The 25,432-nt window shown below is 39.9% G+C and overlaps 2 protein-coding genes across 16 annotated transcripts in view; one reads left to right on the forward strand and one right to left on the reverse strand.

The window, feature by feature from the left end:
- SLC26A8 (solute carrier family 26 member 8) overlaps positions 1–9,321 on the forward strand; it is a 78,470-nt gene extending 69,149 nt beyond the window's left edge. For 5 of the 14 annotated variants that reach the window (XM_082732340.1, XM_082732333.1, XM_082732343.1 and 2 more), the window contains 5 exons: positions 1,450–1,821; positions 3,616–3,678; positions 3,800–3,854; positions 3,945–4,129; positions 8,502–9,319. In XM_082732340.1, coding sequence (XP_082588466.1) covers positions 1,450–1,821; positions 3,616–3,678; positions 3,800–3,854; positions 3,945–4,129; positions 8,502–8,912 — 1,086 coding nt within the window. In that variant the 3' untranslated portion in view covers positions 8,913–9,319. Of the gene's footprint in view, positions 1–1,449; positions 1,822–3,615; positions 3,679–3,799; positions 3,855–3,944; positions 4,130–8,501 lie in introns of all 14 variants that reach the window. The other 9 variants (XM_082732331.1, XM_082732338.1, XM_082732334.1 and 6 more) reach the window with 5 other exon arrangements.
- The window catches only part of MAPK14 (mitogen-activated protein kinase 14), a 182,775-nt gene that overhangs the window by 148,189 nt on the left and 9,154 nt on the right, over positions 1–25,432 (reverse strand). The gene's annotated exons all lie outside the window — the stretch shown is intronic.

Here is a 25,432-nt window from a genome sequence, read left to right on the forward strand (position 1 = left end):
AGGATTGAGCCCCAGTGTTCCAGAATTGACTATTGACTCCCGTGTTGGGCTCCCTGCTCAGTAGGGAGTCTGCTTCTCTGCCCCCCCCCCCCGGCTCGTGATTTTTCTCTCTCTCTCTCTCTTTTTCTGTAGTGTGTGCGCACACACACGCATGTGCTTTCTCAAATAAATAAAATGTTTAAGGAAAAATTGATAAAGTAAGACAGTCAACCATTCCATACAGTATACTGTCATGTTCTGAATTGTGTTTTTCGATTTTAACAACTATAAGACATCAGGTATAGAGAGATCAGCGTGATCTCAAAAAGTCAGGCAAACGTCCTGGTAGCAATGGACTTGAGCTAGGCAGGAGAGAGAAATTTGAATTTAGGTCAGGTGGGGAAAAAGAGGACTCCCAGCCTGTGGATAAGGTTGGATAAGGACCCTGGGGTGGAAATACGTATGGGGTCCTCCGAGTAATAGGCCTGGGAAATTCAGGCAGGCAACGGTGTGAGCGGATCTTGAAAGTCCTTAAGGGACAAGAGTATGTAGAGTGGATGAAGGAGAGTGAGGGAGGCTCCCAGAGGTCTCCTTCCACCTGGAGGTGAAAGGTTCACCTGCATCTCCCCACCACTGAGCCCGTCTTCCGCTGTTCCCCCAAAAGCCTGGCCTCAGTAACTCTCAACTCTTGAGAAACACCCATCTCCATTGAACTATAATTTATTAGCCATCCACATCATTTTTTTTTTTTTTTTTGCTATACAACACATACTATTTTGTGCAGTTTTTTCCTCGAAGAAACATCACCCCAACTATACCACTCTAGCAAGTTAACTTTTTAAAAAATTTTTCCATGTACCTTATAGTTCTTGTCTACCTGTGTTGTCGTTTATCCTTTGAATGGGCGCATGCCCTCTCCTCAGGCAGAACCTGGTGCCTGTGACTGCGGAGCAGGGCATTCCACACCTTGCACACTATTGTATTCCCAGTGCTTGGTACTGTCCTTAAGCTATGGCAGGCACTCCAAGCCTATTAGGATGAAAGGAGCAAAAGTTAAAGACAGCCCCGTTCAAGTAACCTCTATCTTCTTAAGGAAATCTGGGGAAAGATGGAGGCATTGAGAAAGGGACCAATGGAAGAAACACCTCAGACAATATGTTAGGAGGTGCTGGAGACAAATTAGAACCCAGGGAGGAGGGGAAGGAATAAAGCAAAAATGATTTTAAGTCTGGCTCACAGGACAATAAAATCGTCACTAGTGCACTGAAGGAAACTGGAAGGGAAATGATGATGGTGCATGTAGTTTTAGGTGTGAGCTCAAAGGGACAATAAGGTATCCAAGTGAAATCCAAGCTCTGGTCCACAGGGAGCTTTCCTGCGAGAGAGGGCAGTGAGTCCGTAGACAGAATGGCATAGGGGTCGCCCTTCTCTGAGCCTCTTCATGGTCCTCCCCTAATTCTGTTGTCTCAGGTTGTCTACACAGAACGATTTGAAAGTAAACAGGACCAAGACTCTTCCTCCATTAACCTGATCCGCTGCTCGCGTTTTGACAGCATGAACATGAGCCAATCCATGTCTGATGAACAAGTGCCTTACGTCCAATCTTCCACCTCCTACAGAAACCCCGGACAAAACTATGAGGACGTGGACCAAGCCTGGCTTTCTAATAACCCCTCTAGAAACAGCTCAATGCCACTGCCTGGCATTGCTGAAAAGCAGGGGAGGAACAGATCATTCCTCCCCTTCTCAGATAGCTCTCTTCTAACCAGTATCCACACCATTATCCTGGATTTCTCCATGGTCCATTTTGTGGATCCACAGGCTTCGGTGTCATTAAGACAGGTAAGTACTGAGGAGGCTTTCACAAGAGCCAGGATCCCCTCCTAGCTGTGCCTGCCCCCATCCTGACTGAACACCATCAGCCACTGATCGGCTGCTATGTGCCTCTGGGACCACTAGAAACTTGGCCACTAAAGACAATTTAAGGTAAACCAAAGTAAGGGGTGCCTGGGTGGCTCAGTAGGCTAAGCGTTGGCCTTCGGCTCAGGTCATGATCCCAGGGTCCCGGGATTGAGCCCCACACCAGACTCCCTGCTCAGCGGAGAGCCTGCTTCTCCCTTTCCCTCTCCCTCTGCCTGCCACTCTCTCTGCTTATGTTATCGCTCTTTCTGACAATAACATGTTAAAAAAAAAAAAAAAAAGGCGGGCGGGGGTGTTGGTCAATCAGATTAAAAAGAAAATGAACCACTCAATTGAACTGGGATTGGTTCTCTAAGCATGGCATATTCTTTCTCAAAACTTAAAAGTGGGTAATTTTAATACCACTGAGGTGGCCATCTGTGCTACACACCCAGTCCCTCTTAGGATATCCTTGGAGTTCACTGCAGACCTTTTCAAGAACAGGTCTAAATGCTACAGAAAAAAAAAAAAAAAAAACCACTGAGAATCTTCTGCAATATTGCAGCTCTGCAGTGGACATTGTCAAAGATGCTCAGATGTGAGGATGTGGTAAGAGGACATGACAAGCCTGGGGCTGCCTGGTCCAGGACCTACAGGATTTCCCCAGTTCATTCCACCTTGCCTGCATCTTTGGGTAAAGAGGGCAGGGAGACTTTTCCTTCAGAAACTGTGTCCCTGAGTCCTGGCTTCTCTCCTCCTCTCTGGTTTCTCTGACAGTTGTGGTTCCTCTCCTTATGCAATGTTTAGACCCATAACTAGCCATATCAGCTTTATTGCTAATGTCTTATAAGTACAATATCTGCTTTTTGGCCACCTTATGTCCATTGCAGCCCTGTCTCATTCTTGCTCCCGTTGGTGATGGCTCGTGTGCAAACAACCCAAACACTCATTTCCCGGGTCTGACTGTGCCCACTTTTTTTTTTTTTCCCTTGAGATCTACCCCTTCAGTTGACTTTCCTTCTTTTATCCCCTGATCCTATAAAATCTTCTTATTCCTAAAGAACTCTGATTCTCTCTTACGGGATTCCAGTTCCTCTTGGGTCTTGAGGCAACAGGAAACTTCTGGGAGCAGAAAGAACTCTGGTTGGCTGTCCGTGGTTGTGTCCTATATCCTGGCTGTGCTACTGTTCTCCATCCATCTGACCCAAGGTAGTTTAGTAAATTACACTGGGTCTTCACTTCCTCATCTATAAAATGAGAGGCTCAGAAGAAGTTAATGTTAAGGGCTCCCCCATCCAAGACATTCTTGTCTCCACCCAATTTTCAGATTCAGTTATACTCAGTGTCTTACCTTTGGGGCTTTTCCGTCTTAGGTTGCACTGAAGGGCTGTGCAGAGGAGTTCCGAATACAAGGTTCAGGATTCCTGAATTCCATTCTTTACTATGTCACTTAACCATCTCTTGGCACATTTTTGGTTTTTTCCTCCTCTGCTCAGCAAATTCCAGGAAGAAGGGGTCCCATGCATACACTAAACAATAATACCAAGACCTGGCTGTTCCTCAGGACTGTCCGGTATGTTCCCATCACACCCGTGCCTTTGTCTGTCTTAGCACTGTCCTCAGGAGCACCATCTCTTGGTGTGAACTGTTTCCCACCTGAGCTCATAGACGACATCCCTCTCAGTCCCTGCCCCACATGAGAACGTGTGATTCTCTTCTGTATTTCTAACACTTTAGACATTTCCTGGCATATGGAAGTCCACTCATCAAATGTTTAGAGAGCTGAACTGGAAAGAAGAGGTAAAAATACTCCAGACAAGTGAATGACCAAAGGGGTATTAAAACTTAGCTAATCCAAAGGCCCTTTCCTCGTGAGCGTGAAGATCACTAATGCTGCTTTCCTCTCCCTCTTTCCCCACAGATGTGCAATGCTTTCCAAAACGCAAACATTTTGGTACTCATTTCAGGATGTCACTGTGAGTATCCACTCTGTGAGAGGGCTGTTTGCACCCTGGGCGCGCTCCTCCCCTGGTGTCTGACCCTGTGTGTTCGGGTTTGGTTTGTAGCTTCTGTGGTCAGGGCATTTGAGAAGAATGATTTCTTTGACGCTGGCATCACGAAGGCTCAGCTGTTCCTCACTCTCCATGACGCTGTGCTGTTTGCCCTGTCAAGGAAGTTTCCAGAGTCATCCGAGTTAAGCGTGGACGAATCTGAGACTGTGATACAGGAAACCTACTCAGAAACAGACAAGGTTGGATGACGTGAGGCATCGCGGTGGGGGGTGAGCAGTGGGAGACACCCGATTAAGTCGAGATGAACAATGGCCAGGAAAGGTTTTTGAGTATGGCTGTGCCAGACTTTGGGACATTGAAGGGCTCCCTTAATAGTTGGTAAATAACACTGGAACTGAGTCCCAAGTTCCCCCCACTGCTGTGGCATCTGGGCTCCGTTCAAGACCCTTTCCCAGCTGAAGAGTTTTACCCAACCAGCAGAGGTCTCAAGGATCCCTTTATAGCAAGCTTGGTTAGTGCCAGGGCCATTCCAGTTACTGAATATTTTAAATATTTAAATATTTTTATTTTTATTTAAAGATTTAAATGAAATATTTTAAATATCTCCCCTAGCGATAGCTTTAGAATCCATCCCTACACCACCCTTGGGATGAATAATAGAATTGATGAACTAGCAGAGGTAAAGACCTGCCAGTCTAACACTTTGGCTCTCATTTACATTGGTAGTAACATAAGATTTACTCAACCTGACAAACACAAAGGAGAATGATCGATAAGCCAGAATTTTTAGCCATTTATTAATACTAAGTAAAGACCTGGGCCTATTTCAGTATTTTTATTTATTTTTTTTTAAAGATTTCATTTATTTATTTATTTGACAGAGATACAGCGAGAGAGGGAACACAAGCAGGGGGAGTGGGAGAGGGAGAAGCAGGCTTCCTGCCGAGCAGGGAGCCCAATGCAGGATTCAATCCCAGGACCCTGGGATCATGACATGAGCTGAAGGAAGACACTTAATGACTGAACCACCCAGAAGTCGCTTTTTGAACACTTTACAAAGTAAAAGAGATCCAAACTTGTAAAACATGGCCTTTTTTTCCTCTCTTTCCTTTTAAGTAAGCTCTCTGCCCAGTGTGGGGCTTGAATTCATGACCCAGATATCAAGAGTCACATCCTCTACAGTCAGCCAGGTGCCCCATTTTCTTTTTAAAGTAATGTATTTCCTTTAATTATTGAGAAATCTCACAGGTTATGTGCCTCTGCTTATCCTGAACAACTTTTTCCTCAATGGACATATTTTTTCTGTTCTGCTCTATACCCCACTCCCATCTATAAAATCATAGAGTCACAAAACCTTTCAGTTGGAAGAAACCTCGGAGTTTCTTAGGTTCATCCCCATCTGGAGCATTAATTCTCTTAACATTTCTGACAAGAGGTTGTCCTGCTTATGCGTGGAGATCTCCTGTGGCTTTCAAACTTTAGTATGCATCAGAATCACCAAAATAGGCTGTTAAAACAGACTACAGGACCCCTGTGCTCCACATCCTCTGAATTTCTGATTCATTGGGTCTGGGGTAGAGCTTGAGAGTTTCCACTTCTAACAAGCACTGATACTACTGGTACAGAAACCACACTTTGAGAACTACTACCTTAGAGATTCAATGTCCATCTTTCACTATCAAAGTCCAGTGTGCATGGTAATCTTTGGGTTTGTGCCAGACATTATATTTAGAAAGTGTTTGTAAAAATAATTTGAGGCCCAGGATGATAATTTTCTTCTGGAAAGAATTTGTTTTGCTAAGTACCTGGAGACACTAGCAATCCAGGATAACTGATCTGATTTTAGGACTTGAGGTGTTCTAGGCCTTCCAGATGACCCACAGCCCAACCTGTCTGCGGGAAGGCATGCCACAGCCCCTCCTTCAGCAGACCTTGGAAAGCAACTTTGGCAACTCTTAAGCCCTTAAAGTTGTCAAAAGTACTGCTCCATATATATGTGTCACTTCAAGATCATCAAAAACCTTCTACAAATCTGTCCCAAATGCCAGACTCACCTCTGTAGATTTTCACCTCTTCCAAATCTTGGCCTGGTAGTTCTTCATGATGTTTGTTAGCTTTGTAGTTTCTTCAAGCAAAAGTTTTAAAATATTTTATCCAGCTCTTGTGGCTGTCCTCAGTAGGAGGTCTGAATTATGTATTCTGCCTTTACTATAAGTGGAATTTTCTCTATTTTATAATTATAATATACTTGGCAGATTTGCCTTACATATTACATTGTCTTTCCTATATTAACCTTATTTTCCATTTGCCTTTTATTTAGGACATCATCTCACTTAGGAAGTAAATTAATCATTTATATTTTCTTCTAGATTTTTATGTTTTAACTGTTTATATGTTATACTCTTTAATCTAGTTAGAATGCATTTCAGTGTGGTGTTAGAGTAATCTTTTTTTTTTTTTTTTCTGTACAGCTAACCATTCTGAGCTAACTCATCCATTGGATAAGCTGCCATTCCTCCACTGATTAGAAATGCTATTTTTATAAAATATTCTTATGAAAACTAAAGTCTATTTCCAGCTTAGTGTTTTCATTGTTGAGTATAGCTTCAATACAGCTTTGTAATACATTTAGCATTTGCTTAAGAAGTCATGTGTCACCAGTGCTCTATTTCAAAATCTGCTAAGTCATTCTCACCAATTTAGTCTTCCAGACTTTAAATCTTTTATCAGCACCCCATCCTCCCCCCAAAGAGAAGCCCATTAAAATTCTCATTAGAATTGCGTTAAAAATATGAAATAATTTGACAGTTGATACCTTTACAGTGTTTGTTTTTCCTATCTAGGAACATGGACTGTCTTCACATTTATTCAGTCTTTTTAAATGTTGCATTCAGAGTAAGGTTTTGTGATTTTCTTTATGCAGACAAATTCTAAGTACTTTAAACCTTGTTTTATACTTTTACTGATTTTTTAAATGAACATTCTTTTTCAATATATTTTCTACCAGGCAATTGCTAGCCTATAGGAAACTATTCACATAAAATTATTTGGCCACTTTTGTGTATCCTTTTATTAGACCTTTTATTAGAGGTCTCATTGTTAATTCTCTTGAGTTTTCTAGATAGAAAAATATTTTCTACAAATAATATAAATACCTTATTTTCCAATTGTCAAAATTCTTATTTCAGTATCATATATTATGGCAATAGCTAGATCTCCCAGAACAACGTAAGTAATAATGAGCTGTCTTATCTTACTCCTGAATTTTATGAGAAAAACTTCTATGTATCTCTATTAAGGATAGTGGTAACAGTTGGCTTAAGATAGACATTATATTTACTCTGTTTTTAAAAAGCATTTTTCTAGTCTACTAACATCCTTATCAGGACTTATATTAAGACTTGGTATTGAATATGCCAAATTTTTTTCTGGCATCTAAACTAGGGAACTTAAGAGAGGAGCAAATTCTACTTTGAATGTATTAAATTCAAGATGCCTGTTAAATGTTCAAGTGGAGATGTCAGAATGGAAATGGGCATATGAACGAGCAGATCAGAGGAAGGGTTATAACCAAAAAGTCATTGGCACATATATAATAATGAAAATTATGGGCCTAAATGGAATTGCCTAATGGAAGGAACATAGGTGCAGAAGAAAAGGTCCCAGGATCAAGCCCTGCGGCTTGTTAACATTTAGAAGTCCAAAAGAAGTAGAGGAGATAACAAATAGACCAGAAAGAAGCAGTCAGGAAGTAAAGAGGAAAAGCAAAAGATGTCATATGTTGCAAGAGAAAAAATTGTTTCAGTTGAGGTGAAAGTTGTTAATTCTATGGAATGCTTCTGCAAAACTAATTCATCAAGCCTGTGGGGCATCTGCTATAGGGTCAGCTCAGTGCCTGGTATTGGGGTTATCAAAAACCAGGAACTGCCTTACCTCAAGGAGCTTAGAGTCTAATAGGGGATACAGATTTGTAAATAAATAAGGCAATACATTATTAGCACGGTGATAGAGGTGTGTGTGAGGTATATAGTTAGAACACAAAGGAAGCTCTGATCCTGGTTGGTCATCTTTGATCTGAATTTGGAACAGTGAATAAGTGTATGTGGACAAGGTGGAGAAGGACAAGGCAGACACAGGGAGCAGCATGAGCAAAGGTAAGCAGAAGTCAGACATCTTTGGTTATCTTTAAGGCTAGACAAAGGGTGGAGACTATAGATGTGGGTAAAGCTAAAGCAGATGGCAAGAGGCAAGGTCACAAAGGGCCTTACATGCCCTACCAAAATTACACTGGGGGTTGGAAAGACAAGTAAGATCAAGAAGACAAGATGTTTCAGATTGCTGCCAAGACCACTGCTGCTTTAACGATTGACAATGAAATCCAGGCTAGTGAGGAAAGCCAAACAAATCAGAATTTAGCCTAAAGAATAGGGAGTAAACAAGGAACTGGAAGGTGCAAAGTTGAAAAGCAGATGTGAGTCAGAAATATTTTCTACTTTGCCAGGAACTCATGATTTCATGTATCATAAGTCCTATTGTATTCTGAAATTCCTTGACTGTTCAAAAGTTAAATTTAATTGGAAATTTTAACCCATCCAATTGTGTGTATTTTAGAATGGAGTGTCAGACCATCTTCCAGATGTCTCCAAAAACATAAATTCAGACTACAGCATGTTTCAGGAACCAATTACAGAGGAGGAGTCGGAGCTAGACATGGAGATGGAGCCCCCACTGGAGTCAGAACAAGAGCCTGGGCTGGACCTAGAGCTAGACCTGGATCGTGAGAGGGAGGCTGAGCTAGAGCCCGAACCAGAGGTAGAGTCTGAACTGGAGCTCGATCCTGAATCTAAGTCCAAACCCAGACCAAAGGCTCACACTTATCCTCGGCAGCAGTACTGGCCTCTCTATCAGTCTATGCCTCCCAGGTCCCCAACTCAGGATCAGCCTAGGATACAGTCATTGGAGAGGAGGAATCTACCTAAGAATTCATATTCACCCAAGGTCAATAAAACTGCAGATCCTTAGGAAATGAACTGGGAATAAGGAGTCAGATTCCCTGGGCAAATCCTCCTAACCCAAATGGGTTCACTGGGTCAGAAGACCTAGACTAGTTACAAACTAACAATACTTGTTTTGGGACTCCTCCATCTGCGGGCCTCTTGCTTGCTCAGCACCTGGATCTCACTCCCAGATCACAATACTAAGCACCAAGAATTATCTCCGAATTCCCTATGTAGGCTTACCTCATTTTACCTTCAGCAAATATTCTAGTGAAAGATTTCCCTCTTTGCATACCCCACACCTCTGGGGTATATTGTCCAACCATCTCTAACTTCCTTCTTTCATCTGTTTACCCTTCTCTAAAGAGATGAGGCTCAAATAAAATATATAACTCTGGTTACATTTGGACCCTTCCTGCATCTTTTCCCTTCTCTGTATTCTGTATCCCTAAGGAAATGTTGGGTGGGAGAAATTCCAGAAGTGGGTGGACGTGGTGAAGAGATGAGCAAGAAAAGGAGAAACTGGGTAGCACTTGCAATTTATATGCAAGGTATCCTCACTGCACTGATGGTGGAAAAGCAGAAATAGGCTAAGCTATGTAAGACTGTGAGTTTTTTAATACAAGGAATTGTTAGGCTGAAAACAATTTTGCCATCACTCCAAGGTCACGATCTTATCCGACCATTATTTCAGAAGACCAATCAGCTGTACCAACTGATGGGGATGTTAGCTTTACAGAGCTGTCTTTGGTATCAGATTCACATTCACCACTGCTGCTTTCTTACAAGTTTTTAAGATACAAGCAATCTAAAATCTGATTCTTGGTGGACCAAACTTAAAATCTATGACATACACAAACCTCTTAGGAATTAGAAAAGTCCGTCATTACCAGGCCCAAATCCATGCAAAAAAAAAACCTCCTACTCCCTTTTAAAAAATATCTAGTATTAAGCTGTAAGCAGAAGAGAAATAATGGACCCCTGGGCAAAGGTATCCTGAATTTTATTTTCCATTCAATAAACAAAATTCTTCTTGCCTGGGTACTTAATTTCTCTCATCTCTTAGGTGAAAGAAATTCTTGTTAAAATATAGGTGTCTCTTATCACAGAGATGACATGTTGAATCACTCATTCTACATTCACTAAGCAATGGCTCCATGTACACCCCAAAACGTGGGGTAGATAGAACAATATTAACCCTACTTTACATGCATAAACTGAGACTCAGATAAGTTTTGTAACTAGCGTGAGGTCATAGACAATTGTAACCTAAAAGAGGTGGGAGGCCACATCACAAGCTTCATTTGTTCCTGTTTACTCAATACATTTATTGAACTCCTACTGTATGTCAGGTACTGTCCCAGGTGTTGAAGATACAAGGTGAGCAGAACAGATGACAAAAATAATTATAAATTGTGATAAGTACCTTGAAGATAAAATACAGGAAAGTCTGAGGGCATACATCAGGAAGGCCTGAAACTATCTTGGCTGTCAAGGAAGTCCTCCCCATGACAAAGACCTGTGACCTGGCACCTGAAGGATGAGTAGGAGTTTGGTCTAAACCAAGTTCCAATGACTGCTAGGATGGCAGAGCCTAAGGGGGAACCAAGAGTGGTGACAATGGGTAAACACAAAAGCCAGATCCCCTGGAACACAGCCAGTGGTACTTGCTATGGCCCCAAGGACTTAACTAGAAAACAGGGTCAAACTCAGAATGAATTATCAAGGTGGCAGGAACAGGCATAGAAATTTGTCAAAACCAAGAAAATAGTTCACACTTAAAACAGGAGACTAGAAAGTATATGGAGAACCCAATTTCTGTGGGCTGCCACCCTCTCACACCAGCTGCCTTGTATTGCCACATTCCCGTCAGAGGAAGTGGCTTCTGACACTTGGGTAGTAAGTGGTAGAGTTTAGACTCTGGTCCTTTTTGCTGCAACTGCAACATAGCCAAATCTTGTCTTTGAGGCATGACCTTGGAAGGACCCAACTTGATGCTTGTATTACAGTCTGTCTTTAACATCCACCTTTCCCAAAGTAGTAAGACTAAAACAAAAAAAAAAAAATGGTTTTTTGACTGTAAATAGTGAAAGGGTCCATAGACAAAAGGACGAGACTGATACAAAGTGAAGGTCAAGCAAAGCTTTACTTTGCACCAAGCATCAAGAATCAAACTGACCGGCCAGGGCCGGCTCTTGCAAAGAGGCGACCCCTCCCAGTTTCACAGACTAACTTTTATAGAGTAAAGGCCATGTGGTTGAGCCTGGCCACACACAGGTGGCCAATGGAATTACAATTCACCCCATGATAGTCATTTAATTCAGCCTGTGACCTTGGCTGGAATTGGCGCCTTTGTCTGGCGCCTGATAGGCAGGGCTCACACTCCTTGGCGGGTAATACTTGCGCTTTCCCTTGATTGGACATTTCCACCTGGCCTGGCTCATCCTTGACAGGTAGGAAGGTAATACATGCACTTTCACTGATTGGACGTTTCCACTTGGCCAGACACGTCCTTGTATGTGGGCTCCGTTATCAGGGGCTGGTCAGTCATATTTCACCAGTTCTGTTTCTAAGCGCTTTTCTCTTGGGGGGAAGGGGCAGGTTCAATCTAAGTTTATTGCATAAACAACAAAATGGCTCGCTCTGGCTAAGTAGGCCCTTACAATAGTACAACATTAAAGAAGATGTAAACTGAGTAACAATTCAAAGGCTGAGTCTTCTTCCAAAATGCAAATCAATTAAAATTCTAAGACAGTTCAAACCATATAAAATACTACAGTTTGGGTTGCTTAGCTCACTTTTCACACCATGGTCAAGGCTGAGAAACCAGTACAGACTGGATCTAAAAGTGTAAGTGTCTTAGCACAAAGTTTTCTCCACTACTGAAAAAAAAATACCTCGAAGCAGCTGATGACCTACAGTAAATGGGAGTTGGGGTGTGATTTTTAAATGTGAAGAACTAAGTGGAATCACTAGACCTGCAGAAGTAGGTCTGGACAAGAAACTGGTCGAAATAGGTAACCTTAGGCAGCTGTGTCTAAATATGCTAAATACCACAAAGCCCAATGAATTGAAACATGCTGACTCACCTGTATCTGATTTAGATGATAGTTAGATAAGACTTTGGACTTAGACCTTTGAATTGATGACATGTGAGAAGGACAGGAATTTTGGAGGGCAGAAGTAGAATGTTATGTTCTGAATGTATCCCCCAAAATTGTATGTTTAAATCCTAACCCCCAAGGTGGTTGTATTAGAGGGTGGGGCCATTGGGGGGCGATTAGATCACCCTTATAATTATTAATGGGATTAGTGCCCTTTTTAAAAGAGGCCTCAGAGAGGTCCCTCTTACTATCCGCCACCACCACCAGAAAAGGGCCATCTATGAATCAGGAAGTGGGTTCTCACCAGACACCAAATATGCCAGCACTCTGACCTTGGACTTCCCAGCCTCCAGAACTGGGAGAAATAAATTTCTGTTATTTATAAGCTGGCAGTTTATGGTATCTTCTTATAGCTGCCCAAATAGACAGGATACCATGGCATGAGGATAATAGAATGAATAAAGTATGATTTTTGCCCTCAATGAGCTCCCAAACTACAAACAGCCATTGTGAAAGGGAGTGTCACGGACTCCTAAATGAAAGGGTGATGATGAGAGGTAAAGTACTATGGAAATAGAAATGACAGGAGAGGTTAGAAAGAATGCAATTCAGGGAAAACTACTGAGAAGAAATGACATTTGAGCTGGACATAGAGAATATGTAGGAATTGTCAACTACACTTAGAATGAAAAGTTTTTTTGAGAGGCACCTGGGTGGCTAAGTTGACTGGCCATCTGACTCTTGGTTCTATCTCAGGTCATAATCTCATGGATCATGGGATTGAGCCCCGAGAGGGGTTCCACACTCAGCATGGAGTCTGCTTATCCCTCTCTCTCTGCCTCTCCACGTTCTCAAATAAAAAAATGTCTTTTAACAATACTTTTTTTTTTAAAAAAATACAGGGGCGCCTGGGTGGCTCGGTGGATTAAGCCTAGGCCTTCAGCTCAGGTCGTGATCTCAGGGTGCTGGGATCGAGTCCCGCATTGGTCTCTCTGCTCAGCAGGGAACCTGCTTCCCCTTCTCTCTCTGCCTGCCTGTGATCTCTCTCGCTGTGTCAAATAAATAAATAAATAAATAAATAAGAAAAATGAATGCATGGGAATTATGTGATAAAAGAGGAAGTACACAGTACAACCTACGAAATGATCTTGCCAAAAAAAATTAAGCCTGAATATTAATACTGCAGATCTAATTGCCAGATTTTAGGAAATACAGGGGGCAGACAACATGTTAAATGATATTAAGCAGAGTCAATTAGTGGGATCCAAAAGCTCAGCAGGACAAATAAGCCACTTTCTTCAACAAATAAATTGAAAAAAACAAAGAAGGATGGGAAAATCTATAAATTCAGGTTCTTGAGGATGGAATGTGTGGACTTTGTTCGAATCTTGACTAGAACTAATTGGAAAAGAACATGAGAAAACTTCTGCTTCAGAGTAAAATGTAGGGGGAAGTGACGGCATCCCTTCCTATCAAGAAAAAAATGAACAAATTATGGAATATTTCAAAAGATATTGGAAAACTGTAGAAGCCAGGAAGAGTAAAAGAACTCAAAGTTAAGAGAGAAAAAACTCCTTCTTAGGTAAGTTGAGATTTTTTTTCTTAAGGGTTATTTGCAGAATCTGGAATCAAGCTTTCCTTAGGTAGAGGGCTCTGCCAGGAAAAAACAAAACTAATGAAGCTTTTGATGGCCACTTAAGTGGTTTTGTCAAGCTGACTGATTTCCTCTTTGAGGCATTGGCTGAGTGCCAGGGCCACTCAGGAGGCTAGGGATTGGCCGGCAAAGGCAAAAGAAATCTACCAAGTCTCAAAGTACCTTTGTCTACAAAACAGTCAGTAGAGGAAGGGGCCTTCAATAAGCATACAAAAAATCTTGCCCTCAAGATATTTGAAGCCAGAGGTGCACTGAGTCTAACTAAAGCCATAACACAGCACAATTTCCAATATAATTAGGATGATCAGTCCCTCATTTTTTTGCCTAATAAGTGTGTATCCTATGTGGGAAGGAAGAACATTGACTTCAGTCTCTTTTTTGCACGGCCTCGAGCATACAATTTTTTTTTTAAAGATTTCATCCATTTATTTGACAGAGAGATCACAAGTAGGCAGAGAGGCAGGCAGAGAGAGGAGGAAGCAGGCTCCCTGCGGAGCAGAAAGCCCGATGTGGGGCTTGATCCCAGGGCCCTGGGACCATGACCCGAGCCGAAGGCAGAGGCTTTAACACACTGAGCCACCCAGGCGCCCCTCGAGCATACAATTTTTAAAAACCACAAGGCATTTGAAGAGGTAGGAAATGTGTCTGACAATTAAGGGAAAAAAAAATGGGTGGGGGGCACCTGGGTGGCTCAGTCATTAACTGTAGGCCTTCAACTCACGTCATGACCCCAGGGTCCTGGGATCGAGCCCCATGTTGGACTCCCTGTTCAGCAGGAAGCCTGCTTCTCCTATTTCCCCTGCTTGTGTTCCTTCTCTCTCTGTGACTCTCTCTGTCAAATAAATAAATAAAAATCTAAAAGGAAAAAAAATAGGGGCACCTGGGTGGCTCAGTGGGTTAAGCCTCTGCTTTTGGCTCGGGTCATGATCCCAGGGTCCTGGGATCAGGCCCCGCATTGGGCTCTCTGCTCAGCAGGGAGCCTGCTTCTTCACCTCTCTCTCTTTGCCTTCCTCTCTTCCTACTTGTGATGTCTGTCTGTCAAATAAATAAATAAAATCTTTAAAAGAAAAAAAAATAAAGAAAAAGAAAGGAGGGAAAAAAACATAGTGTTGCCTAGGTAGCTCAGTCAGTCAAGCATCTGACTCTTGATCTCAGCTCAGGTCTTAATCTTAGGGTTGTGAGTTCAAGTCCCACATTCGGTTCCATGCTGGGCATGGAGCATACCTAAAAAAAAAAAAAAAAAAAAGGAAAGAAGGAAAAGAAAGTATACAATAGAAGCAGTCCCACAGATGATCCAGATGTCATAGTTAGTGATGAAGAACTTCAAAATAACTATTGTAAAAACATATATAAGAAGCAGAGTAAAAGATGGACAAAATGAATGAAAGAAAAATGAGTAATTTTGAAAGAGAATTATAATTGATAGAAAAAGAATTAAATGGACATTCTAGGACTGGAAAATGAATCCTCATTGGACATGTTTAGCAACAAACTGGACACAGCAAAAGATGAACTATATCACTCAAAAGACAATAAACACAATATATTCAAGATGAAGTACATAGAGAAAAACATGGAAAAAACAGAAAAGAGCATTGAAGAAGACATGTAACACATAGTCTAATGACCTAATATATGTGTTATAGTAGTCCAAAAAAGAAGAGAATATGGGGGAAGTAATATCTGAAGATGTAGTGACTGAGAATTTGCCCAAACATGAAAGATAGCAACTCAAAGATTCAAGAAGACCAGATAACCCTAAGCAAAGTAGGAAGAAAATCAAGCACAGGCATGTCATAGTCAAATTGCTGAAAACCAAAGATGAACATAAAATCTTAAAAGCAGTCAGAGAAAAAAGACACATGCTTGCAGAAGTACAACAATAACACTTTAACAGAACCTATGGAAACACAGAAGACCAAAGGGTGACATCTTTCAAATTCTGAAAGAAACAAAAAATGTGCAGACCTAAAATTCTGTACCCAGTGAAAATATCCTCTAAAAATAAAGATGAAGTAAAGATTTAATCAGACAAATAAGTTGAGAGAATTCATTACCTTCAGATTCACTCTACAAGAAATATTAAACTTCTTTTTTTAAAAAAAAAAGATTTTATTTATTTATTTATTTATTTGACAGACACACAGTGAGAGAGGGAACACAAGCAGGGGGAGTGGGAGAGGGAGAAGCAGGCTTCCCTCAGGGCACAGAGCCCGATGTGGGGCTCAATCCCAGGACCCTGGGATCATAACCTGAGCTGAAAGCAGACATTTAAAGACTGAGTCCCCCAGGCACCCCAAGAAATATTAAACTTGTTGAAGCTGGAACAACTTGCTAGCTCAGTTGGTAGAGTATGCAACCCTTGGTCTCAGAGCTGTGAGTTCCAAACCCTATGTTGGGTGTCAAGTTTAGTTAAAAATAAAATCTTGAGGAGCGCACAGGAAAGCTCTGAACTATAAAAAGGACTAAAGAACATTGGAAGGGCTAAATATGTGGATACATATTAAAGAATCTTGCTTGTGATTGTTTAAAGCAATAACTATATCATGTATAGTTTATCAAATGTAAAAGTATGCTACGTAACTACAAAAAAATACAAAAACAAGATGGTAAATGGAGATAAGCTGTTCACAAAGTGGTAAAGAACTAATTTAGGGTATATCATAAGTTAAAAGCGCATATTATTATATCAAGGGAAACTATTAAAATAATAAAGCAAAAAATATATAATTAAAAAATAATAGAGAAGAGGTGCACCTGCGTGGATCAGTGATTTGGGCATCCAATTCTTGATTTTTACTCAATTCTTGATTTATATCAGGGTCCTGGAATTAAGCCTCACATCAGGCTCTATAATCCTCCAGGAGTCTACTTGAGGATTCTCTCTTTCCCTCTCCCTCCAGGCCTCCCCACTCTTACACTCTCTCACACACATTCTCTCTCTCGCTAAAAAAAATAATAATGTTTTAAAAAAATTAATAGAGAAAATAAATTGGATAATAAAAATACTTGATTAATCTAAAGAATCACTGGAATAAGAAAACAAAAAGTATACGGGACAAGTAGAAAAGAAATACCAAGATGGCAGTCAAATTCCACTATATCCATAAACTAAATAAACTAAGTATTCTAATAAAGATACAGACTTTTTGAATGGATACTTTAAAAAAAGAAACATATATATATATATATATATATAAATACACACACACATACACACATACATATATATATATCTCTCTCTATGAGAGACACTGTAAATCTTAATATGCAAATATATACACAGTAGAAGAATGGAACAACATAACAAGCAAATAGTAACCAAAACAAAGCTGGGGTGACAATGTTAATATCAGACAAAGTAGAGTATAAAACTGAAAGTATTTCTAAAGGTTTAAGGGGGCCATTATACCGTGATGAAAGATGAAAGGGTCAATGAAACAGGACAACATAAAAATCCTAACTTTGTATGCACTTAATAACAGTTTCAAAATATATAAAGCTGGCTTTGTTGGTAGAGCATGCAACTCTTGATCTCCAGATTGTGAGTTCAAGCCCCACTCTGGATACATAAAAATAAAATTAAAAATAAACCAACTGGGTGGCTCAGTTGCCTAAGTGTCTGCCTTCAGCTCAGGTCATGATCTCAGGGTCCTGGGATGAGTCCCACAATAGGATCCTTGCTCAGTGGGGAGCCTGCTTCTCTCTCTGCCTGACACTCCCCCTGCTTGTGCACTCACTCTCTCTCTGACAAATAAATAGATAAAATCCTAAGATAAATAAACCAAAGATATAAAGCAAAATGACAAAAACAAAAGGGGATAGAAATCTCAACGTGGAGATTTTTAACCAATTCTCTCAGTACAGAAAGGATTCTGAAGTCCTTGTATTTTTCAGGAAGAGGATAGTGATGGTGAGAAATGCCATATTTCAGATTAAATATGTATAGCAATATTTTAAGGGTAATCACTAAACTAAAGTGTGTAATTTTCAAACCAGTAAAGAGAAAAACGGGGGAGGAGGAACTCGATCAAAAAGGAGGGGAACAAGAAAGGAGAAAAATATTTTTAAACTACCAATATGTGAGTGGGACACCAAGAAAAATCTTGAGTTTTGCTATTCTATTTTTGAGTAAATCTCAAGTTCCCAGCATACAGTAAGTGCTCAGAATATGTTTACTCAGGATATTAAGCTTATTTATTCATTCATATACCCAATTTTTAAAATTTCTTTATTTTATTTATTTATTTGACAGACAGATCACAAGTAGGCAGAGAGGCAGGCGAAGATAGAGGAGGAAGCAGGCTCCCCATGGAGCAGAGAGACGGATGTGGGGCTCGATCCCAGGACCCTGGGATCATGACCTGAGCAGAAGGCAGAGGCTTTAACCCACTGAGCCACCCAGGCACCCCATATATACCCAATTTTTTATTCTCTTCTTCATCCATGCATGCATGGATCAAACATTCAAGATAGTCCTTGCTCTCAAAGAATTTCTAATCTGAGAGAGAATGAATAGAATGATAAATTACAACATTACAATGTGATATGTATAAACCAAAACTTAAAGAAAGAAAGAAAGAAAGAAAGAAAGAAAGAAAGAAAGAAAGAAAGAAAAGAAAAGAAAAGAAAAACAGAGGAAGGAAGGAGGAGAGAGACCAGGTTTTCCAGACTCCTATTCTTTTGGCTGCAGCCCATATTTTGTATCACAACACAGTATATATACACACATATAACAGAGAAAAAAATTCCAAGAAATGATACTTTCCTTCTTGTTACCTTGTATTCGTCAATATTTTCTGTTCTTTTCTATTTCTCTGAGTGTATGTATGTTTTAACGGTCATGACCCATCACATTTATTTCATGAATTACTAACTTGATAAAGATCCTTGGTTAGAAAAACTGTCCTCATGGTAGCTAAGCCTGAACTGAATTCTACTTTATTGTTTAATTTTAAGATAGTAAAAATAGGGGCACCTGGGTGGCTCAGTCAGTTAGGTGTCTGTCTTCAGCTCGGGTCATGATCGCAGGGTCCTGGGATAAAGCCCAACCTTGTGCTCCCTACTCAAGGGGGCGTCTGCCTCTCCCTCTTCTTCTCCCTCGTGCTCGTGCTCACTCTCTGTCTCACTCTCTCTCTAATAAAATCTTTTTAAAAATGAAAAAAAAAATATAAAACTACAACCTAAGGTTATTGTTTAAAAAAAATTAAGTAGTAAAAATAGTTACATAGCTCAAAAAATAAGAACTACTCAAAAAGTTGTCAGTGAAAAATCTTGCTCCTAGCCCTGTTCCATACTCCCATTCCCAAATTCCTTTTTCCTTAGCCCACCCAGATAACCACTATTACTACTTCCTTTTGTGAATCTAGATCCTTCTAATACCCTCTATGCAAATACAGCAAATATGGCTATTTTTTATGCAACTAGGCGTAAGTATGAATATGTGCACATATAGTCTTAGGCTCCCCTTTTCTTTCTTTTTTTTAAGATTTTTTATTTATTTATTTGAGACAGAGAGAGAGCATGAGAGGGGACAGGCCAGAGGGAGAAACAGACTCCCTGCCAATCAGGGCTCCCAAGGTGGTACTCGATTCCGGGACTCCAGGATCATGACCTGAGCCGAAGGCAGTTGCTTAACCAACTGAGCCACCCAGGCCACCAGGTTCCCCTTTTCTTGCCCAAATGATAATTAAATATGTTTGACAACTTTCTTTTTTAAAAACTATCTTGGAGATTTCTAATATTAATACTGACCCGAAGGAGGGATTTTTGTTTTATTAATTTGTGTGTTTCTGTGTGTGTGCTGGACTTCAGGTCAGTTTTCACTTCAAACAGCTTTATTGAGCCAACTGATGTACAATAAATGATACATTTTTAAGTGCCCAGTTTGATGTTTTGACCTATGTACCCACCCACAAAACCATCACCACGATCAAAATAAGCATGTTGGTCACCCCCCAAAAATTCCTTGTGCCCATTTGTAAACCCATGCTCTGGGCCCTGCCCAGCCAAGTCTCCACTCCCAGACAACGACAACCACTGACCTATTGTCGCCATGCGTTGGTTCTCATTTTCTGGACTTTTGCATAAATGGAATTATATGGTATGTGCTTTTTCTGGCAAGGTGGGGGAACTGGCTTCCTTCGTTTAGCACTTTAAGACTTAAGCATATTGCCGCATTTACCAAGGATTCATCTCTTTTTCTTGTTAGTTTTCCATTGTACAGATAACTCACGATCTGTTTATCCATTCACCTGCTTATGGATGTGAGTTATTTCCAATTAGGGACTATTACAAATAAGCGTGCTATGAACAGTAATGCAGAAGTCTTTGCATGAACATATAGTTTCACTTCCCTTAGGAATAGAATGGCTGAGTCATATGTTAAGTTTGTGATTAACATTTTAAGAATTTTCCAAAATGTTTGTACTATTTTATATTTCCACCAGCACTGTATAAGAATTCAGTAGCTCCCTATCCTCATCAACACTAGTTATGTTCATTCTTTTTAATTTAAGATTTTCTAAAAGCTATCTAGTTATATCTCACTGTGCTTTTTATTTGCTTTTCTCTAATTACCAATAATGTTGAAAATTCTTTCATGTGCTTATTTTGTATTCATGCATCTTTTAGTTTTATTGATTTGCTCTATGGTTTTTCTATTTTTTATTTCATTGATTTCTACTCTGATCTTTATTTCTTTTCTTTGCTTATTTGGGATTTCATTTGCCCTTCTTTTATTAGATTTTTTTTAAGATTTTATTTATTTATTTGACAGACAGAGATTACACATAGGTAGAGAAGTAGGCAGAGAAGCAGGCAGAGAGAGGAGGAAGCAGGCTCCCTGCCGAGCAGAGAGCCCGATGTGGGACTCGATCCCAGGACCCTGAGATCATGACCTGAGCCGAAGGCAGCGGCTTAACCCACTGAGCCACCCAGGCGCCCCCTTTATTAGATTCTTAATGTGGAAGTTGAGGTCATTGACTTGAGACCTTTCTTCTTTTTAATACTGTTGTTAGAATGCTATAAATCAGGGCACCTGGGTAGCTCAGTTGGTTAAGCTACTGCCCTCAGCTTGGGTCACAATCCCAGGGTCCTGGGATTGAGCTCTGCATCAGGCTCCCTGCTCAGGAGAACCTACTTCTCCCTCTCTCTCTGCTGCTCTGCCTGCTTGTGCTCTCTCGCTTTCTATGTCAAATAAATAAATAAAATCTCAAAAAAAAAAAAAAGAATGCTGTAAATTTCCATCCACATACTGCTTTAACAACATTCCACAAATTTTAATATGTTATGGTTTTATTCAGTTCAAAATACTTTATGATTTCACTCTTGATTTCTTCTTTGACCCCTGGATTATCTAGAAGTGTGTTATTTAGTTTTCAGATATTTGGAGGATTTTCTAGATACCTTTTATTTATTTCTAACTTAATTCCTTTGTGGTAAGAGAGCATACTTTTCATGATTTGATGCCTTTAAAATTTTTTGAGACTTATTCAATGATACAAAAAAGGTCCATCTTGGCAAATGGTCCACATGCACTTAAAAAGAATGTGTATTCTGCTGTTGCTGAGAAGACTATTTCATGAATGTCCATAAGGTCAAGTTGGTTGATAGTGTTATTCAAATCTTCTAAAGCATTACTGATTTCCTGTCCATTTGTTCTATCAATACCAAGAGAGGGGTATTGAAAACTCCAGCTACTGGGGCACCTGGCTTTCTCAATTGGAAAGGCATTTGACTCTTGATCTCAGAGTTGTAAGTTCAAGCCCCACGGTGGGTGTAGAGATTACTTAAAATAATATTTAAAAAAAAGAAAAAGAAAAAACCTCCAACTCTAATTATAGGTTGGTCTATTTTTCTTCACATTCTGCTAATTTTGTTTAACATGCATTTTGACACTCTGTTCTTAAGTGCTTAATATTTAGCTTTGTTATGTCTTCTTGATGAAGGGACACATTCATTCCTTATGAAATGGCACTCTTTGTGCCTGGTGATATTTTTGCTCAGAAATTTACTTTGTTTAATATTATTATTGCTGTTACAGCTTTCTTTAGAATAGTGCTACCATGGTAAATCTTCTCTCTATCCTTTTATTTTTAACATATTTGTACCTTTTCATTTAAAGCGGGTTTCTTGTTGGCAGCATATAATTTAGTCTTGTTCTTTTCTCTGTCTGAAAAATCTCACATCTTTATTTGGGGTATTTAGACTATTTACATGTAATGTGATTAATGGTATGATTAAGTTTGAATCTATCATCTTGTTATTTGTTCTTTATTTGTATCATTTGTTCTTTGTTCTATTTTTCCTTTTTCTGCCTCCTTCTGGATTAAGTGAATATTTTCAGTGATTCAGTTTTATCCTTTTTGTTGGGTTGTTAGCTACAACTCTTTGTTGGGTTATAGTAGAGGTTGCTATAGGGTTTATAGTATGCATATTTAACTTATCACAGTCTACCTTCAAGTAATAGTCTGACTTCATCTTTAAGAACCTTACAAATGTGGGATGCCTGGGTGGCTCAGTTGGTTAAGCGACTACCTTGAACTCAGGTCATAATTCCAGGGTCCTGGGATTGAGCCACGCATCAGGCTCTCTGCTCAGCAGGAAGCCTGCTTCCCCTCTCTCTCTGCCTGCCTCTCTGCCTAGTTTTGATCTCTCTCTGTCAAATAAATAAATAAAATCTTTAAAAAAAAAGAATTTGTTCTTTATTGCTGCTTTTAAGCAATTTGATTAAAATGTTATTTGGAATAGTTGGGAGTTGTTTGTTTAAGATATTATTTTTACGTAATCTCTACACACATTGTGGGGCTTGAACTCACAACCCCACAAGTCACATGCTCTACCTACTGAGCCAGCCAGGCAGCCCTGGTGTAGTTTTCTTCTTTTTTTTTTTTTTTTTTTCCTGCTTGTGGTTCATTGAGCTTCAGGGATCTTTTGGTTTATACTTTTCATCAAATTTATAAAACTTGTTCATTTTTCTTGAAATATTTACTGTCCCTCTCCCTTCTTCTCCAGGAACTCCACTAACATGTGTTATTAGTCCACTTGAAATCATCCTATAGCAAACTGATACTCTGGATTTGGGGTTTTGGTTTTCCCCTTTTCTATTTATTTTCTTTATTCTTTCTTTCTGTATTTCATTTTGGATAGCTTCTGTAGTTATATCTTTGGGTTCACAGGTTGTTTGTTTGTTTTTTGCCTTCTACAATGTCTACTCAACTGTTACTCCCATACAGTAAATTTTTTCATCTCAGACGTTGTTTTTCTTTTCTAGAAGTTCAATGTTGTTCTCCTTTTATGTCTTCATATCTCTACTTAACATATTTAACCTTTCCTCTAGTGTCTTAAGCATACTGAATATAGTTATAGTTGTTTTTATGTTCTTTTCTACTAATCCTACAAGATACTTTCTGGGTTGTTTCAGTTGGTTGATTTTTTCTTCTCTTTAAGGGTCATATTTTTTGCCTCTTTGCATATGAATTAACTTTTATTAGATAGTGGACCGATCGTGTTAGATACTGTAAATTTTACCTTTTGGAGCACGAGATGTGATTGTATTCCTCTAAACATTCTTGACCTTTGTTCTGGGATGTGGTTAAGTGACTCAAAAACATTTTGATCACTTTAAGCATCAATTATGCTTTGTTAGGTGAGACCAGAGTAGCATTTAGTCTAGGGCTAACTTTTCCCCTAAACTTAGACAAAATCTTTCTAAATATACCCAATGCTCTGAATACTGGATTTAACATAGTCAAAGGATGGGGCGCCTGGGTGGCTCGGTGGGTTAAAGCCTTTGCCTTCGGCTCAGGTCATGATCCCAGGGTCCTGGGATCAAGCCCCACATCAAGCCCCACATCAAGCCCCACAGGAGCCCCACATCGGGCTCTCTGCTCCGGTGGGGAGCTTGCTTCCTCCTCTCTTTCTGCCTGCTTCTCTGCCTACTTGTGATCTCCATCTGTCAAATAAATAAAAAAATAACTCTCTATTTAAAAAAAGAAAACATAGTCAAAGGAGCCTCATGGTTTAAAGAATTTGGGTTATTTTATAAATCTGCAGGTGGAGACTTTTTTGAGCTCATGATAGAAGTTTGCTAAGGTTTTTCATTATAAGAATAATACTAGCTTTTAAACAAAAATCTACAAAATATAGAAAAGCAGGGGGAAAACAGTCCCTTAGACTTATATTCCCCAGAGATAAATTCTGTTGCATTCTGGGGTGCTTCGTTTGTTTTACTAGGGAGCATGAGCTTTCTCGTGGTAATGGAAGGATTCTCCCCTCCCAACATTATAGAACTTTCTAAAACTTCAACAGATTAGGGAGTACTTTGATTAAATCTAAAAGATAATAACCCATGCTAACATGCTTTTCCTGTTCTCAGGTTCATTGATAACCTGGGAAGTGCTGCCAGCAGCCCACATCTGGCCCCAGCCCTCTAGGCAGCTCCCAGGGCCAGCAAGTTTTCTAGAACTCTTTCTTCAGAATAAATAAGCCAAGGAACTACCAGCCAGGAGACAGACTCTATGACCATGACCATTCTCTGACCTTCTTTTCTTAGGAAGCATTGGGTCATGGCTGCACCTCCAGTCTCAGGGCAAGTTGTCCTGGGCCAATCTGTGGTGTCCCTGTTTATCTCCAGATTTTTTTTTCACTTAGGGAACATTTGAGGGCTTGCCAATCGCTGAGTCTTGTGCTTGTCCGGCTTTTAATAGAATGACTCTCTCCGATGAAGGAAATCTTAGGCAAGAGGAGGAGACAGCATACAACCCAATGACAATAATGCTAAATACACTGTTTCCCCTGTTCGAAGTTGCTGCAGGGCAAAGCGTGAGGCAGGACTCTACATCGCCCTCTGCTGGGACATCGGGAAAGAATTTTAGTTTTGGTCCGTTGGTTGGTTTCTGTTTTTTTACAAAAATACTAAACATACTTTCTTGGTACAGAAGAACAGCCATTACATGGTCAATTAAGTAGGAATATACATTAGCATTCAAAGGGTTAGTGTTATATACAAATATAGCTTTTCTTTTTTGTAGCCTTGGCTATAGCCTTAGGGATGTAAAAAATAGCATTTTGCAGCAGCAAGTTAGGAAACCAAGAAGCACCCACCAGTAGTTTTGAGCACATTAACAAAAACACACAAGAATGGATCCAACCACTTTAGTGAAAAATATCTAGGACAGAACTGTAAATTCAGTTCAATACTAAGCAAACATTAGAGCTTGATATTACTTCCAAATTAACTCGCTCAGGTAGTATTGCATACTATTCTAAGTGACAGAAAGGGGCTAAGTAAACTTATTTACAGATACAATGAATATAGAGTGCCTTTTAAAATTATTTATTTATTTTAATTTTTTATAAACATATAATATATTTTTATCCCAGGGGTACAAGTCTGTGAATCGCCAGGTTTACACACTTCACAGCACTCACCCCAGCACATACCCTCCCCAATGTCCATAACCCCACCCCCTCTCCAAACCCCCCCTCCCCCCAGCAACCCTCAGTTTGTTTTGTGAGATTACGAGTCACTTATGGTTTGTCTCCCTCCCAATCCCATCTTATTTCATTTATTCTTCTCCTACCTCCTTAACTCCCCATGTTGCATCTCCACTTCCTCATATCAGGGAGATCATATGATAGTTGTCTTTCTCCGATTGACTTATTTCGCTAAGCATGATACCCTCTAGTTCCAACCACGTTGTCGCAAATGGCAAGATTTCATTTCTTTTAATGGCTGCATAGTATTCCATTGTGTATATATACCACATCTTCTTTATCCATTCA

Source organism: Mustela nivalis (genome assembly GCF_964662115.1).
Source record: "Mustela nivalis genome assembly, chromosome: 5".
Lineage (NCBI taxonomy): Eukaryota > Metazoa > Chordata > Mammalia > Carnivora > Mustelidae > Mustela > Mustela nivalis.